Source organism: Copadichromis virginalis, linkage group LG18, assembly GCF_057382275.1.
Source record: "Copadichromis virginalis isolate Kocher_CV1m ecotype Utaka linkage group LG18, C_Virginalis_male_GT1.1, whole genome shotgun sequence".
In the NCBI taxonomy this organism is placed as follows: Eukaryota; Metazoa; Chordata; class Actinopteri; order Cichliformes; family Cichlidae; genus Copadichromis; species Copadichromis virginalis.
Window position 1 is genome coordinate 26479683 of NC_140635.1, and position 17104 is coordinate 26496786.

A 17104-nucleotide genomic window follows, 5' to 3' on the forward strand; every position below is an offset into this window, starting at 1 on the left:
GAAACACAGGGGAGTAATCACACACACACACACACACACACACACACACACACACACACACACACACACACACACGGACTGGGGCGTTCTGATGCATGTGTGCATGAATTGCAGACTGACGCTCAGCCCAGGAGCCCGCCTTATATTTACAGCCGTAATTACGGAACACACGGATGCCGTGTTGCATGTAATCTCTCCGGTGTAGACAGCGTGCATCACTGATGTGGTGTTCAAACTGACCTCAGCGTGATTCACACTGTCATGAAAAGGAGGCACAGTGTGTGTAATTGTATGTTTTTGATTTTTGTATCCCTCTGCCTGACAATAACATGGTTCGCTGTCAGTTTATAGCGCCTACAAACAGCCCATTGTTCATCCGCGGGGAGCAAAAAAGTAGTGATGAAAAATATCAAACGACCTACCTTCTACAGCCAGGACCACAGGGACAACGAGGCTGCACACCCACAGCAAGTAATCCATTGTCATAAACCAGGCTTTTGCAACATGAATAAAGGTGTGTAGACCTGGAGTGGATGGATGGATGGATGGATGGAGACTCAACCACGGAGCACCGCAGCCGAGCTTTTTGTTCCCCTCCACATTCTCATGTCTTCAGCTGTGATGAGGGCTCTCGCCGCCCCATTCAACCCAAATCCTCAAAAGAACAAGAGGTAGCCGAGCGCGTCTGTATGTTTGCATTCACCCAGCTCCCCAGATCCTCCCCGGAGTGTAGTTGTGGATGCGGTGCTTACAGGACCGCTACGCTGCGCCCTTTTCTCAGTCTCATTCTCTTTCTCTGACTTTACCGACACGGAGCCTCGGTCCAGGGGCGCATCTCTGTGCTGCTGCCCCCCGCGGGAGAAGAGGGTGGAAGCTCGGAGTGTGAAGCGCTCTCCGCCCGCAGAGGAATCTGTGAAGTCCGCTCTGACCAACTCCGTGCGGCTGTTGCTCCTCTGCGAGAGATGTGCGTCGGAATGGCAACACAGGGGCACAGACACACACACAGAGGGGGGCTGGGAGCTCGAGGTGGCGTCAAGGCAGACTCCGTGAACCCTCAGCTTCTGGTAGGCACTTTCAAAACAAGAGCATGTCTTTAAAGACAACTGGATAGACATAAAAATCGATGAATCGATAAATAGATAGATAGATACCTTATTAATCCCAAAGCAGCAGCAGCAGGATAAATAATTAAAATACTACACTCTACAATAAATAATAAATGAATAGCACAAAATAAATTATTATTTTTGTTTTTGTTATTATTGTCAAAGAAGCAGCAAAAGCTGTGATGTGGTGTGTTATTACTAATAGAAATTCTTGAATTTGTAGTTTATTTTATATCATGTAGTTACAACAACCTGTGTTCACAAAACTTTATTTATTTAAGCCACTTCTATTCCTCCGTGGTCTAGTACTTATTACAGTTTCCTTATATATCACTGTCACCGGTTCAAGACTGAAAGGAGGGATGAACCCGACCTCAGTGGACACAGTACTCCCAGTAATGCTTGGGTAAGTGGGAGGGGTTGTATCTAATGTAAAATTTATGTTAAATTAAATATGCTGATCCATTTCTGTATTGTGGACATCCTTTTTGTAAATAAGGGGCCGCTTTTTTGTTGTTGTTGTTGTTTAATTATTTTTATTCTCGGTATAAACATTAATAAGTGACATCAGCTAAATTAACCACTGCACAGGCTAGATCAGCGTTAGCTCCTGCTTTACTGGCGTTTTACCTATTGGGCCTTTTATTTTGAAGGCAAAACATCCACATTTCCGTTTTTCACCTGGACGTTTTCGTGTGGTTTAACGCAGCTGGCGGGTTGGAGGGAGGAGGTGGGAGGAGATGGAGGAGGAGGAGGAAGCTGGTTTGCCAGCAGCCACTGGCCCAAAGTGTTTGTCCGCGCTGGCAGCAGGTAATACCAGCCCGGACTCCCCGCTCATTGCCGTTAAGTGGCGATCAATTGTGGCATTAAGTGGACTGTGGTCGTACTGGTTGGAGGACGTCAATATGAGCTTTGATAACAATGGATAGAGAGCGCCTCTCGTGGGTTATTGAGCAGCCTTTGAGGCTGATACACTGCAATAATAACCAGAAGTGATTTGAGCTGCATGAGACAGTTTTACTTGGTCCCATCAGCCCAGTTCATCTTTACCTAATGCATCAATTGATCAATCCTACTATAAAAGTGGGGCTGTGCAGGGAGAGTTACTGAGGCCTCTTGGGAAATACTGCTGGGACATATAATTGTTTCCCTGTGAGGCTTTCAGAAAGACGATACAGTTTACCGCTCATCAAAGTGTCATCTCCAGAGCAAAGCGGCGTCGTGACAAACTGCCTGCCCTCATTAGTTCATGCCATACTTTGACCTTTTGCAGTCTCTGTCTTGCAGTCTCTCCTTTTAGGTCCTTTCCCACCAGACCCACCCGGCCTTTTGTTTCTTGACGGGCTCCAGCAGGGAGAGTGTGTGTGTGTGTGTCTGTGTGCTGGCTCGCAGAAGCTCTCAGCTTAGGGACAAGGCTCCCCTTCACGATGCCAATTCATCCGTCTGTGCGCCTCAGCTCCCTCCGCTTCATCCCTCCGCCTCCACCCACCCCTGCTGTACCCCACACAGGAACACACCCACACACACAAAGCATCCCCCCCCAATAAGTCCCTCTGTGCCACACACTTAAGACTCCCCCATCCCAAATCCTCACCCACCACTTCCAATCCGCCCTCAGCTCCCTTAAACTTTCTTTGTCCCTCAGGCTTTGTGTACTAATTAACTACAGTTCAGTTCCCAGCAGGCTCGGGTCAGCTTCCACTACAGAAACCAGTGACAGACAGCCTTTTTTAACTAGTTATATTCAAACTAAGAAAACGACAATGACGACGACAAAGGACACTGTCGCTTCCGGCAGCATCACTGGAGTCATGATGAGAGGAGGATATAAATAATGAAATGTGGCAGTGCAGAATTTAACTGCTGCTGCTTCTCTTTTTAATTTCTCTTCTTGTTTTTGACATCCTTCATCGGCTGCAGATTGCTTGTTGTTTGTTTGTGGTGTGTGTGTGTGTGTGTTTTCTAAGAGGCTCCCAAGAGACTGAGAGAGTTTTGGACGAAAATTTACAAATCTGCTTTTGAATTCAGCTTTGCTACAGTCCTTGAATTCTCCACGGTATCTTAAAGTACACAGTGCGGGGAGGAATTTCAACCCATTAACGGGCAGGAAAAATCCAATATAATCGCGGTGCTCATTCTTCCTCTTATTTTGAAATATCCTGACAAGCCCGCATAAGACTGATGGCGATTGCAGAGTGTGCCAAACCCATTTTGCTTTTAATCTGCAGCGGTTCTAGTTGTATGTCTTTGACTTGCAAAAAAAGGCTCGTGGAGTCGTGCCAAGTTCATCCGCGTGATACCTTCAGGTGTTGTTTCAGAGCAACCTCTCGCCCTCCCTCCCCACTCTGACATGATGAACTGGCAGGCAAAGTCTTTAGAGTCGCTGGCTGGATTTGGATTGTGCGTGCTTCACTTGTTGCAGGTGGAGTAAAGAATTGCCGCTCTGGAGAGGATTCCTATCCCCTCGCAGATGAGAAATCAGCTCTCAGACTCAGGGGAGAAAATATATATTTTACAGAGCATGGAGTGAAGACATGAAGAGCCGAGGATGGAGGAGGAGGAGGAGGGGATGGAAACGAGCTCTGTGGGACAGCAGTGTTAAGTTGACAAGAAGGGATGACAGAACATCTCCACAAAGCCAGACTGTCTCCTGTGAACTACTCGTGAATTATGGAGTCTGTCCAGCTCGGCTCACTCTGTGTGTGTGTGTGTAACAAAACAGGCATGTGCACACAGAGCTTCGTGTGCACTCAGGGATTTATGTCAGACACATGTAGATGTTTGTTTTTTTTACTTTGGCTTCCAAATAAAATTTACATGAATGCGGCAAATTCTTGAGATGTCTTGCACGCTTATCTTCCAGCTTTTTTGTGTGTTTTTTTCTTCTATCATGAGAATAAAAAAATGCAAATGATAAAAACGACTCAGATTTATATTCATACTTACGATGCATAATTAATAGCATCAAACAGTGGGGAGCAAATGGTTTATGTAAGTTAACCTTGGGGATCCTTCCAATACATTCTTTTCGATCCATAACAGAACAGATGCTCAAGGAATGCAGACACGCGGCAAATACGAGGGAGAAGAAGAACATTACCCAGCAAGGAGCAATTGTTTTCTTCATCTTCTTCTTCTTTTTCTTCTTCTTCTTCTGCTTCTGCAGGGAGGGCTTCTTTTTGATCCCAAAAGGAATCTGAATTTAAAGTCTGACTTCAAGACAACTACTGGAACTTCACTGGTGACACACACACACACACACACACACACACACACACACACACACACACACACACACACACACAGGCAGAGTGTTGTGTTATCAGTCAGGAAAAAAGAAGGAGCTCTGAAAGCAGAGTTATGTGTAAGTTTTTGATGCCAGCATGCTAATGAATCTTCAGATAATGCTGCCTATCCTTCTTCTTGCCAGTCAGATTTAAATAAATGAAGATGTTAGCTGGTGCATTTAAAAAAAATCACCAAAATGCAGGAAATGATGTGTCCGGTGCTTAAATCTGCCCCCTGGATCCAAATGCTCAACCCACGCCCACGGTATCGCCATCATTAGGCTGTAGCTGAAGGACGCTTTAATCTAGTCTCATACTCTTGATCTGAAGAGTTTGTAGAGATGTAAAGAACTGTCATCAAACATAATTTTTTCCCTCTAGATGCTTTTTTTTTAATCACTTGATGGAAACTAATGATGAAGATTGTGTGTAATCTTCAGAAGGCCCAGTAAAGTGACCATGTACTTAGACTGTTTTACAACTAGGAAAGAATAAACCTCAGCTGAGCATTAAAGTGTAGTTAAGCTTGTAGCAAATCATTAAATCTGGCCTTCATCTTAAACGGTGTCATAAGAGCGGGCATAGTTGTCACGAGTGGACTTTTTAGCCAGTTTGCCCCTGTTGTGCTAATACTGTCATATAAATATAGCTACCAATAATATGCTCGCACTGCATGGGCAGTGTGTTTGGGATTAGCCTTTGTCAATTAGATTCTTTCCAGATGTTATTGTATGGTGGAACGAAATCTGACTTTTCTGTGTTTATAATTTCAACAATTTTGACAAGATCTCCAACACCACTGGCTGAAATGGAGCGCCAACCATGACTGCGGTTCCACCGTGCTATAGACACTCACTGTTGTACCTCTCTTCTGACTTCCTCCGTACATACTGAAAATGAATTGAACCATACATTTTAAATTTGGATTAATTACTCCATCAAACCTGTTTCCACTGATTTTCACTCCTGTTCTTGTGTAATTTGGCATACATCAACCTTTCCCCTCTGCTTCCCTTCCTTAAGAATGGCTTGTTGGCAGCCACCTTTCCACCGAGACAATTTCCAAACAGTAGATGGATCAAGTGAAGGAGCAGATCCATCTCTCAGGTTCTGTATCACATCTTTGCTGGAATTTTCTGTATTTTTTAAGGACCCTCCAAGGGTTAAGGACTTTCAGATACCGTTCACCATAGATACTTTTGTAGGGCTTACACATCTTCTTTTGTCTTTGGCCTGTACTGTTTCCTCAAAATTTTAAGAACACTGCACATCATGCTGAGATATTCCAAGTTTTAGACTAATACCTGCCTGGGAATCACCCTGTTGGTTTAAAAATAAATGTTTTATTCCTGTCAAACTGTGTTATCTTTGGCATTTTTTGCAGTTTGCTATTATGTGTAGGCAAAACACTGATCCATCCCTTGAGGTAGATGCCTTTTTATGCTTGAATGATTCATAGGTCAGTTTTAAGTGGCTTACCAAATAAGGTACAAGTAAAAGGACAAGACTTCACATTTACAAGAAAGTGTGGCCACTATATATAAAGAAAAGCTCGGTAGCTCAAGACTGTTACATACTGTAACTGTATATAACTGTAGCTTTCTGAAAGTATAACCTAAAGGACGAGCATAGTTTTAGAGCTGTTAGCATTAGCTTAATCTTAGCTTAACAGAAAGTCACAGTACCCAGCAATAAATAGACTAAATATAATAATAAAAACATATATTTTTTTAGCATTTGTCCTTAAATAGCTAAAGGTTGTAGCTTTGCGTGGTAAGTAATACTAGAACTTGTTTTTTGTTAGTTTTGTTTTTTTCAAACTTAGCTAAGCTAACAGGCTAACAGAGCTGTAGCTATGGCAGCTGTGGTCGCCATTTTTCCTCATCCCATTCTTGGCAAGAGAGTATGTCTCTAAATACAATTTCTATTTCATTTCTCAACTGGGGTCTGCGGGTCCCAGCGGAAACATTAGCAGAACTGTTGCAAAGGCGCTGAGTAAACACACAAATGTCACTTTTTTTCTCCCCAGGACCGAAAAACCTGTAGATAATCTATTTTCTTTAAGGCTGCTGATGTGAGAAAAAAACAGAAAATAATCTGTCAACAAATGTTGGGAGACGACACTGACAGATAATGAGGGGGAAAACAATCAGGAAAAGACGTCGCCCGAAGAGATCGCACATAATTCTGCATATATTTGAATATCTGTCATTGTCTGTCTGAGCTTGTTTGCTAACAAGACCAAAATAAAGAGCTCAGAGGCCTCAAGAGCACCGCTGAAACAAGACATGAAACAGAGCAGGAGGGGCATTTTGCTTCATTGATTGGAGAAGTAATGATACATGATTATGTTCAGACAGGGATCTGGCTGTTAGCTGGCGCTTAAGGGCACGAGCACTGCTGGGCTTTTCACAAACTGCTGTCAGCGTGTGGTTGTGTGCACCACTGATTGATTATGAATCGGTGTTCTGTTTGGGGCGCTTGGCGTGTTTGTCTCACAAAAACAGCTCCTGAATCAACTCTCGGAGCTGTCACTGCTCCGGGTTAGGGCACGGGGCTCTGCCAAACGTCCGCCGCACTCCCTCCGTCTCCCGAACTTCCCGAGATAATGAGTGGAAATCTGTCAGTTATTTTATAGGATGTTCAAAATGACTACAACTTCAGTGGGAGATTTCAGGATCGCAGGTAATCTAAGCCGCCGAAATTGTGAAATAATGAGTGCTCACGCGGAGAGTGAGGCAATACACAGCAAAAACTAATTAAGAACAATTTCATTTTAGTGGGTACAGACAGTTTTTCAGCAGAAGTCTTTTTCCTTCAAAATTATTCACAGGAGGCGTTATTGATGATTCGCCACATTCGGCAATTTTCCCACCATTCTCCTCCTCCATTATTCATCCACCTCTACTTTTTAATCTCCTGTGAGCTGACTCAGAACTCCACTTCCATTTGCAGACTGTTCCTCCTCTATGCTCATGTCTGTAGCATTGATTAAATGGACCCCAGTGGGCTGGGGGATTACATTGGGGTCTATTTGAAATGGCATTTCCACAGTGTTTTTCCATTACTGAGCATACTATTGGAATTTAGATAAACTGGGTCCTGGTAGGCTATGTTGATTTCTGAGTTTATTCGTCTGGTCCACATGGGGTCCATTTGCTGCAATTTAACAATTACTGGCTTTGGCGTGCTTACTAATTTTCTGTGTTCACATCCCTCAGCAGCCTAGAGCGCAGCCAACCGGGCTCCCACAGGAAGGCAGAGGAGAGGACGGGGGGAATAGCGGAGGCAGAAAATGAATACAGACAATTGTTTTTCATCAGCTGAGATGGAGCAGGGACACGATCAAACGGGACTGAGACAAATTAGATAACAGAGGAAGGAGACTGAAAGACAGCCGTGCCTGCTGTTCCCATCACTGCTCTGTCTTGTAAACGTATTTGTAGTTTTAACCATGAGCTGGCTCTTAATGGTGTTTTTTTTTTGTTGTGCCCCCTCTTCCCTCCCCATAGCTTCAGCTGGAGAAACAGGTTTCACTATTTGCAGCGATATCTGTTCAGAGTGGCGGTTCCCCGCGTGAGTTCGCGGCCTTTAAATCTCCATTTTTGTGTTTACTCACTAAATGCAAATGCCTTAAGGAGAGCCCTTTCATCGCAAAATTTACTTTCCGGTCATACTACAACCCTGAGTTGACAGAAGTTAAGAAATGTGACATTCGGAGGCTTTTTCTACATCTATTATTAACACCAGTGTTCTGGATCTAGGAAACCTCGGGGCGTTTGGCCTCTTTGTCATATATGATTTTCCCTGACAAGTGTCCAGGTAAGCGCTGTCTGCCACACTCTCCTGCAAGCTCCTCCGCCCCCATAGGTGGAGTAATTGGTGTCAGACAGTTTTGCTTCTTACACTTCTCATTTGGAGGGGGGGAAAAAAAGAAAACCTGCCTGGCTTGGCAGTCATTCCAGCTAAAGGGCCACACTTTAACAGCATTTCATCACCCGTCGTGGACTGCAAACTGATTTCAGTCAGGCGGCAGCATCCTCCACTCTTCAGGTTCTGCTCAAGCATGAAAATCACCTACGAGCTGAGCAGCTTACTGCTGCAGGAAACCAGTGCAAAACTCTACTACTTACTCTAAATCCTGGACACCTGATGAACAGGTCGACTCCCAAAATGCTCCAGAAACTTCCAGTATCATCAGTCCCATGGGTTTGTTTTGGTCACTGTGAGAGCACTGATGAATATTTCCGGTAAAATTAATAAAATATCACAACGACTGATAATCAAAATCCTTGACAGACAATATGAAAGGTGTTGCTCATACCAATTAACGTACGGAGAAGGCTCAACTCAATCATTATTACTGTGCGTTTCTAAATCATCCATTTTTACTGCACCGTTTAGCTGTATTTAGGGAAGCTGCTCATTACCTGCTGGCCGCACATCCAGACATAGATACTAGCTGGTGAACTGCGGAGTATTTAGCAGGTAATGAGTCTGATATTTCCCTTGGGAGTTTGGGCGAGATCAAGAACACAGCAGAAAGCTAAATATTGCACACAAACAAGATTTCAAATGAAGTGGAGAAGCATCTTGTGATGGGACCACAGCACCTGCAGTGCTGGAGATTTCTCAGTCTCCCGTGTTATGTGATTGTGGGCCACATAGTAAAAGATAAATGATACCTCATATTGGAAGTTAAAAAGGAGACTATCCAAATTAAAAAGAATGCAGCAGTGGGCCCCTTAATGGGGAGCTGGGTTGAGTGAGTAACTAAACCCAGCACCCAATGGGCACCCAAGCCCATTTACTGTGTTTTCCTCTTGTTCTGCCTCAATAAAGGCTAAAAAGCTCTTAATAAGAAGTAAATAGCCTCCTTAGCTTGGTTTTTCCTGGCACCCTTACTCAGTACTAACGGATCAAGCCATTCCCATCCTCCAACCTGACCTTCACTTTGATCTTACCTAAGCACCTGTACACTTTTATTATCGGCACAGATCTACAAACAGCAGGGAGCAGTGGACCTGAAAGTGTAACTGCTTCCTCATCTTCTGTGACTGTGTGTAAACTCACGCTGAAAACCGTCTCCTGATGAACGATCTCACAGTAACACAGCGAGAACCTTTCAACAGCAGGATGTGTTTTGTTTACTTGAGACTTTTTCCAGGACTGTGCTCAGTATTTTAATCACAGGGCAGTCAGCTCAGTCGCCTCCGCGTTACCTGAATGAACAGCAACCGAAAGTGACTTAACAAGCATTTAGATGCACACACACACTGAAGTGCAGAATATTTCATATATATATAGAACATGGAGACGTCTCACAGAGTCTGCAGCTAACTGAGCATTTTAGGTTCTTTTAGTGACTGCTTTTGGTTTTCTGGCATGCTTTCCTGCATGTTTCAGCCTCCTACTGCAAACTACTGCATGATGACTTCCCAGCTCCAAGACAGACACAGTTGGCAACTAGCTCAGGAAAAAGCCCGTTGACATCAGGAGTCGGTTGCAGGGGCAAAACAGAGACAAAAGGTGACTGAATATGGTTTTACATTGCAGGGATGACTGCAGGGATGTACTGTAACTGCAGGAGTGTGAAACGCAGCTGTTTGCTAACACGTTGCTGCTGAAAGCCTACTACTTAAAAGAAATCTATTTTTTCCTGTTTTTGAAAATTAAATTGAAACATCTCCCTCTGAGATTGACTGAAAAGGAAGCATAGAAGACTATAATTGATGCTCAAGTAGCATTAAATTGTAGAGGATACGTCTTTACAGCACTGTTTTTATTCATTTCCTGATCTAATACCAGATGTTGTTCATGTCGTTCATCATTTCAAACTGTAAAACTAAACTTTTTGTTGACTGAAGAGTCTTTTTCTGCATTTTCTCTCAAACTTCGACATAGTTTGTTCCCACATAATACTCCAACTTCCTCTTCTAACGGTTGAAGCTGTCCATCAGACACTCCTATCCCCTGAAGACCCACATAGCATGACCTCATGAGCCTCGGCTCGGAGCAAAAAAAAGCAAAAAAAAGCAGAAAAGTCAATTTTGGGTCGAAGGCTCTGAGAAACCTTTTCATAATGAGGTCAGGGTGATGCTGCGTGCCCTGTGAGTGTGTGAGTCAAACCGAGCGCCCGGAGTCAAATTTAGCTCGTGCTTGAGCCATATAGCTGAGACCCTCGGGGGGCTGCATGCTGCTCCAACTGTCGGGCAGTAACAGTGAAACCCCCCCCCCACAAAAAAACAGTCTTACTTAAAGGTAGTGGTGATGACGATGAGCACTTGTGACCGTCTCCTCCCTTCAACCCCCTCCACTCCTTCTCACCCGTGCCTGGTGGTGTCACGGAGCAAGAGGCAGGGAGGAAAACCTCATTGCTACACAGACTGAGGTTTGGGTTGGGGACTCAGTAATTCCATGTGGCATGAGAATACATGAAAAATATTACATCATGATGCAACCTGCTGTATGCTCCAGTAGGTATCTGCCTTATGCCTTCAGGGTGGGACCATTCACACAGAACGTGAGTGCCTCCTAGTGCCCGAAAGTTGAAGTGCAATTACAGAAAAAGAAACCCCTGTTTATTCTGAGCAGGTCTTTCAGAGCTAAGCCTTTTCACAGTCGAAAAATTGCCATGAAATAACAACTTTGGATACTAAGCCCCACTTGATTTTTTTGAGTATTGTCACACTGTGACTTTCCAAGGTTCCAGTTTAGTTTGTTTTTTCATCAACAGTCACAGAGATATGATTTTACGCATGCAACGCTGCATAAACGATCAGCAGCACAGGCCTGCAGCTAATATGAAGGATGCTGAATTTATTGGGTTTTCTGTTTCAGTTTTGGAAATGGAGACATTTATACAGACAGAAAGAGGCGTGAGCTTTCTACAAGTGCACAAACACGGCACTGGGCTGGCATTTTACAGGACGAAGATACGAATCGCATAAAATAAGCAGAATTTTCCACTAGAATGACGTGAAAGCAGAAGATGTATAGAGTCACGATAAAAAAAAATAAAAGTTGAACTTAACCTCAGGGGAAGCTGAGTGCAGTGGGGTCGAGGTGCTGACCGGGAACTGCAGGATTGTTGTATTATGTCTTGGCCGGGGATTATAGATGTCACTCTTCACCATGTTTCCCGTCCTCTCTCCACATTTCTGCTGTCCAGCTAAGAAAGCAGTGCTGCCAGAGTACTTACTGACTAACAGCATTTTTTCTAAACGTCTTCACAAAATGATTTATACAATGGAATAATGGAACTGGAGGCCACCTGTGCAGATGCTTCGATTTTGGATTGTTTCCCCTTTACTGCAAAATCTTTTAATTGCAAAGAATGAGTTTCAGAGAAATGTTGGCGATAGATCAACATGCAGAAAAAGAGGCGACGCTTGTATTTGTTTAATGAGGAAGAAAGCATCCTTTGGTTCAAGATCTTTCACAATAAAAGCGTGCCACTTTTGGAACATACTTCAGTAAAGATATACAGATTCAGTGACTCTCACCATTCCTTTGCATGTAGTCACAAAACTTTATTATCCAGTGGCTATATGCTTGCCTTTCCCCTGCTTTTCTTTCTTTCTGATGTTTTAAGATCTAATTAAACACCAGACCAGGTGACACCAGTTGAAAATTATCCATTTGGCTAAATCTGGCACACTTAGACTAATGCAATTATCCCTAAAAATGACACAAATCAAACACTAAATATCAGCTTAATTTGAGTGTCTGGAAAATGTGCATGAATTTATGGAGATATTAGTATGTGTTTGCCTCCTTATTTGCTTTAATGGCAGCTCCACTCGAGCTGCAGGGACTCTGCAAGTTTATTCAACCCTCATTACCCACATTATCTCATTGGACAATGTTTCAAAGAGTCTGCTCGTCTTCCTCTTCCTTAAAGTGCCCCCAGAAATGTTCAGTCACGCTGAGGTCGCGAGACTCTGGAGGAAAATCTCAGGCTGTCTCCACTCCTGGGTCCTCTTTGGTCCTCGAGTAGTTCATGGAAATATTTACTTTACTCATTATCCTGCTCCAGTATTAATCTCTCTATAAAGACTCAAACCAGAGGGTGGAGGCTGTCTCTGAAAGATGGAGTAGCAAACCCCACCCCAGGAGCCACATTTCAGTGGTTCTGATGCATACTCAAAAAGCTCCAGTGTTAAATGAAGCTTTAGAAACCTTCACTTCACCGTGAAAGCCCCTCACCCCACTCCCATGCATTTGAATTCGTTTGACTGTTTTTCATTGCTGTTTGTTTCTCTCTGTCTGGTCAGTAAAGTTCCTCCATAGAAACTGGAAGCGCAGCCATATTTATAAGAAGTCCTAAATGGAATCTGCATGTTCTCCTCCTGCTTGCAAGGATCGTCTCCCACCTGTGGTGACACTCTTGCAAACATATTAATCTCAAGAGTTTCACTTTACTTTAATAAATAAAGCTTCAAAAACAAGCCGTAATGTTATATGATGGCTGGATTTGAAGACTGCTGAACCCTGATCCGAGAAGTTTGCAGAAGAATGCCGAGCTTTTTCTAAAAAGAAGATTTTTGCAATATGATGGAGCAAAGTGTAGATTAACCCTGTATTTACCCGAGCCGTAGCATTTTACCATATTAACCAGAGTTCTGTCTTATCCAATTTTCTCCTGTTGGCAACGGGAAATGTGTTTGGCTGTTCCCCACACTGTGATTATTTGTAATGATGTCAGCACATAGTTTATCATGCTGTTGTTTATCCCGAGCTTTTACGATGCCGCTCTAGCACAGATGGGAGCGGGCAGGCCCACAAACGGCCCGGTCGTCTCTCTCTTATAAGTGATCCTGGACAGACCTTTGAAGAATTCCTTTACAGTCCTTAGAGTGTTTGACAATGCAGTGATATCGCTGGCACCATTGCTATGTACTATAAACTGTATATAAACTGCAGCTGAGCCTAAAAAAAAGCCTACACCCAAGTTTGGGGAGGCAGTGCTGCAGCTGTCCTTTCCATTAAGTCAGCAGCGATGACATAAAGTCTAACAACCTCTGCAGAAGAGGGGATAAACATAATTATGGATTACACCGTTCTGAGCTGTTGACGCAGACAGATATCTGAACCGCACCACCAGTCTCGCCCCACCGAGTCATTTATCTCCAGCATTTATCCTGAGCGATGCCGGGGTTACGTGAGGTCAGCCTGGAATCGGCCTGTTCACTGTCACGCAGTGTTCTTCCTCCGACGCGTTCTTCGCTGGTTTCTCTCAGCTTAATGAGCCAGCAGCGAATTTATTTAACTGTCAGACGAGCAGCCCCATCAGCTTGAAAGCGGACGCATTATTTATAATATGCCTGTTATTGTTGTTGTTGGGCTGACGTGCAGCATTCGCGTTGTTGCTGTTTTTCAGCGAGCCTCACGATCGCCGGGCGGCCTTCTTTATGAAACATTTACACACTACAAAGTGCTTCTCGTCATGTAAGCAGATGTGAGCTGTGCTTTGAGAGAAGTGAAAAGGGAAACCAGTAAAACCAGTACCCGGAGAATCTCACGAAGAGGAAAGCTTTCGTCACTTCCCTGGAACTTCCCTCCTAGTCTTATGTAGCTACCAGTCTATAAATAATACTTTTGGGTCAACATGGTAATGTTTGCTATGAAACCGGTAGCGTTGAGTGATTGTGCAGAATTCCCAATCTGAGTTCATGAAAGATGTTCAATTTACCCCTCGCAGGGAGTGTTGGCCTGTTAAAAACAGATATCTTCTGTAGCTCTGGAGAAGCTTTCCAAAGTTTGAAAAATAGAGCCATAACAATGCGCTCGTGGTGCCGTTTCACTCGAGCGTTCTACATTTTAATAGAAAGCCTGCATTTAATACTGGATGCGTTTGAAACAAGTTCAGGAGGCAAGGGACTTTAATTAAAGATGCTATCAACGTGCATTAGGGGGAAATGTATGATGTTACACCACACTAATTCTGACTAATTCTCTCTCTCGTGAATCCTCCAGCTTTATTGAATCAGCTGTAATAACTGACTGTAGGTGAGGCGCAATGAATTGTGGTTGTTGCTTATGACTCTGTTGCACGTTGTTGTTATTGGTTAGAAAAATCCTCTACCGCTGCCCTGAGCCCCCCACGCACTGTACGTCCAACAGGGACTTTAGTGATCTCTGAAATCATAAACTGCTGCACATCATAATTACTCAAACCAGTAAACCATTTTTCAGCTTCTTCTGATGATGCATTTACAAACCTTTATGCGTCCCTCAGCTCTCGGATATTAACTTGCTCTTAATGTGCTTTTTTTTTTTTTTTTAGCTTAACACAACAATACAGAAGAGAACACAATTGTTCGGCCTCCTGATGTTGACCCAGACCAAGTTCATCATTTAGTATGGCTTGAGGTTTTCTTTCAATGTATCCACACATCTTCCCTTCTTCTTTATTCCCTCCACTTTGACGAAAATTCCAGATCCAGACACACTGAAGAATCCCCACAGCATAAAACTTCCACCTGCGGGTTGTACGCCTCTCCGTTCTTTACTCAAACATAAGCAGCATCTCTTCAGCCAAAAAGCTCCGGTCTTATCTCATCTGTTCAAAGCACATGAGTATGTGTACTCATTCTCCAGGTTGTGCAAAATGAAGATGCTTGAAGTTGCCTCTTCTCCAGAAGTGGGTCCCAGTGATTGTCTTTCCTTGGTTTGTCTTGGCTAAGTCATGCACTTGTGTCTTGGCAGTTGTTCTGGGGTCTTCAGACACATCTCTCACCAGTTTTCTTTCCAGAGGCGTTGAAATCTTTCACTTCCTACCTCTGCCGGGCTTGTTCTGTTCTGTTTGGCTCTTTGAATTTCTCGATGCTACTTCTCACTCCAGTTCTTGACACTTAGAAACACAGTGATAACTTTGAATATCCATTTCCTGCTTTGTGAACATCGACAATTCTTTTTCTCAACTTTAAATTGATGTCTTTTGCATGTGTCGTGATGTTTTCTCAAGTGAAGCTCAAATCCTCACCAAAGGTTTTATACTGTGTGTAAATTGGGAGATAAACCACAGTTTGAAATTGACTTGAAATTGCAAGCATTACAAAGCAAAAGCACAGCAGTGGCTCGTGCTATGGCTCAATAAAATAGATGGTTTTTCAGGGGGCTAATAATACTGACCCTGGTCATTTTGAAATTTTGAAAATCCCGTCTGTTGTTAAAAAACTTTTTCAAAAATGTTGACAAAAATTCTGAACTTCCTTCTCATCTTTACCTTCAACGTTTAAATGAATTGCAACAAAGCAACAAAGAAAAGCATAAAAAATTAAAAAGTAGGAACCAGAGCCCCGTGTGTCCTATCGGGTCTTACAAGAAAAAAAAAGACATGATTAAGCTCTTTGCTATCAGTACACTGGCATTCACAATCAGCTGTATATGAACAACCATTTAAATCAGTGCAAAACAGCCCAAAGCCCTGAGAATAGTCACAAACCTGTTTTTTGTGTGCACATTATTCTCCGTGCTCTGCTCAGCAGCTGCGCCTCTGAGGAGCCACTTCTCTCTGTGTGAAACAGGGCACGCTCCAGCCGCCTCTCCAACCGTGTCTCCATCAGTGGACGCTGCGATGAAGGTGTGCTGCTGGGACTGTGCAAACTCGCAGCTGGGATTTAAGAGACAGAGAGCATCGCCGCTGTTTTCTTTAATGCATCGGCTCATTGAACATTCCACACACACGTACTTAAACTCGCACACAGTTGCAGATGCACGGCAAAGATGCAATTAGAGAACACCCAGAGTGCTCTTAACTTTCACATTTGTTTAAAAGGAGCTGCATTTACTGTGCTATACAGCTAAATATGGAAAAGGACATTTTTTAACAAGAAAATGAACCCTTTGACTTGATTTCCAAGGTAGCGATTTCAGTGCAACTGCAGCTCTGTCATAACTGCATTAAAATGAACGTGCACAAGAAGAGCTCACTCAGTTTATTTTATGTACAGAGTTCACAGTTGTTATGACTCAAATTCAGGTTAAACCACCATGTCAGTTGGAGACACTACACTACTTCACTTTGTTTTCTCTTCTCTCTCCACTGGCACAGCCTTGGAAAAGCTGCCTAAGGTTGAAATAAATGCTCTTGACAAAAATCCTCTTGATATCCATTTAAATTCGGTGCTGCGAACAAAACCGCGGCGACACGGAGGAAATGTCACACTGCGCGCTGCCATCAGCCACCGCGGGCTCCTTCACGTCCCTGTCGCCTCACACACGAGGGTTTGCCTTGACGTTCCTCGCAGTAGCAACTGCACCGTGTACACCGTTATGTACGACACTTCACGCTGCCGTTGTACAGCAGAGATATGCAAACGGCGGCAGAATCACAAATCGGGTTTGTTCCAGCATGTTTGCTGTTCTTCAGGTACACGGTGCAGGTTCCTGTCAGCGTGACAGCTGGGGAAACTACATGGCAGAATGTAATGTGAGCGGGAAAACCTACTACAGGCTGTGAGGGTTTTTTTGTTGTTCTTGTTTTTCTGAAGCAACCCTGCCTGTGATGCAGATTAGAACCTAAGGCTGGACCTGAGATGCAGAAGGTAAAGAGAGAAAATGAAAAAAGTGTCATATATCCAGTTCTCTGCCTCTCATGAATAAATCCCCACGAGGTAATCCCTTCTGCTCAGCTTTACCAAATACAAGAAGGATGCAGAGAGACTGAAGATACAGCCTTCTGTGAGTTCAGCTAAGGTATAAACA

At 43.6% G+C, this 17104-nt stretch overlaps 1 protein-coding gene across 1 annotated transcript in view; it reads right to left on the minus strand.

Moving 5' to 3' along the window:
- ephb3a (eph receptor B3a) overlaps window positions 1–1032 on the minus strand; it is a 39228-nt gene extending 38196 nt beyond the window's left edge. Inside the window, exon 1 of the mRNA XM_085440373.1 lies at window positions 423–1032. Within this exon, the coding sequence (XP_085296499.1) occupies window positions 423–486 (64 nt within the window). The 5' untranslated portion in view covers window positions 487–1032. The remainder of the gene's footprint in view (window positions 1–422) is intronic.
- Between the last annotated feature and the right edge of the window lie 16072 nt (window positions 1033–17104).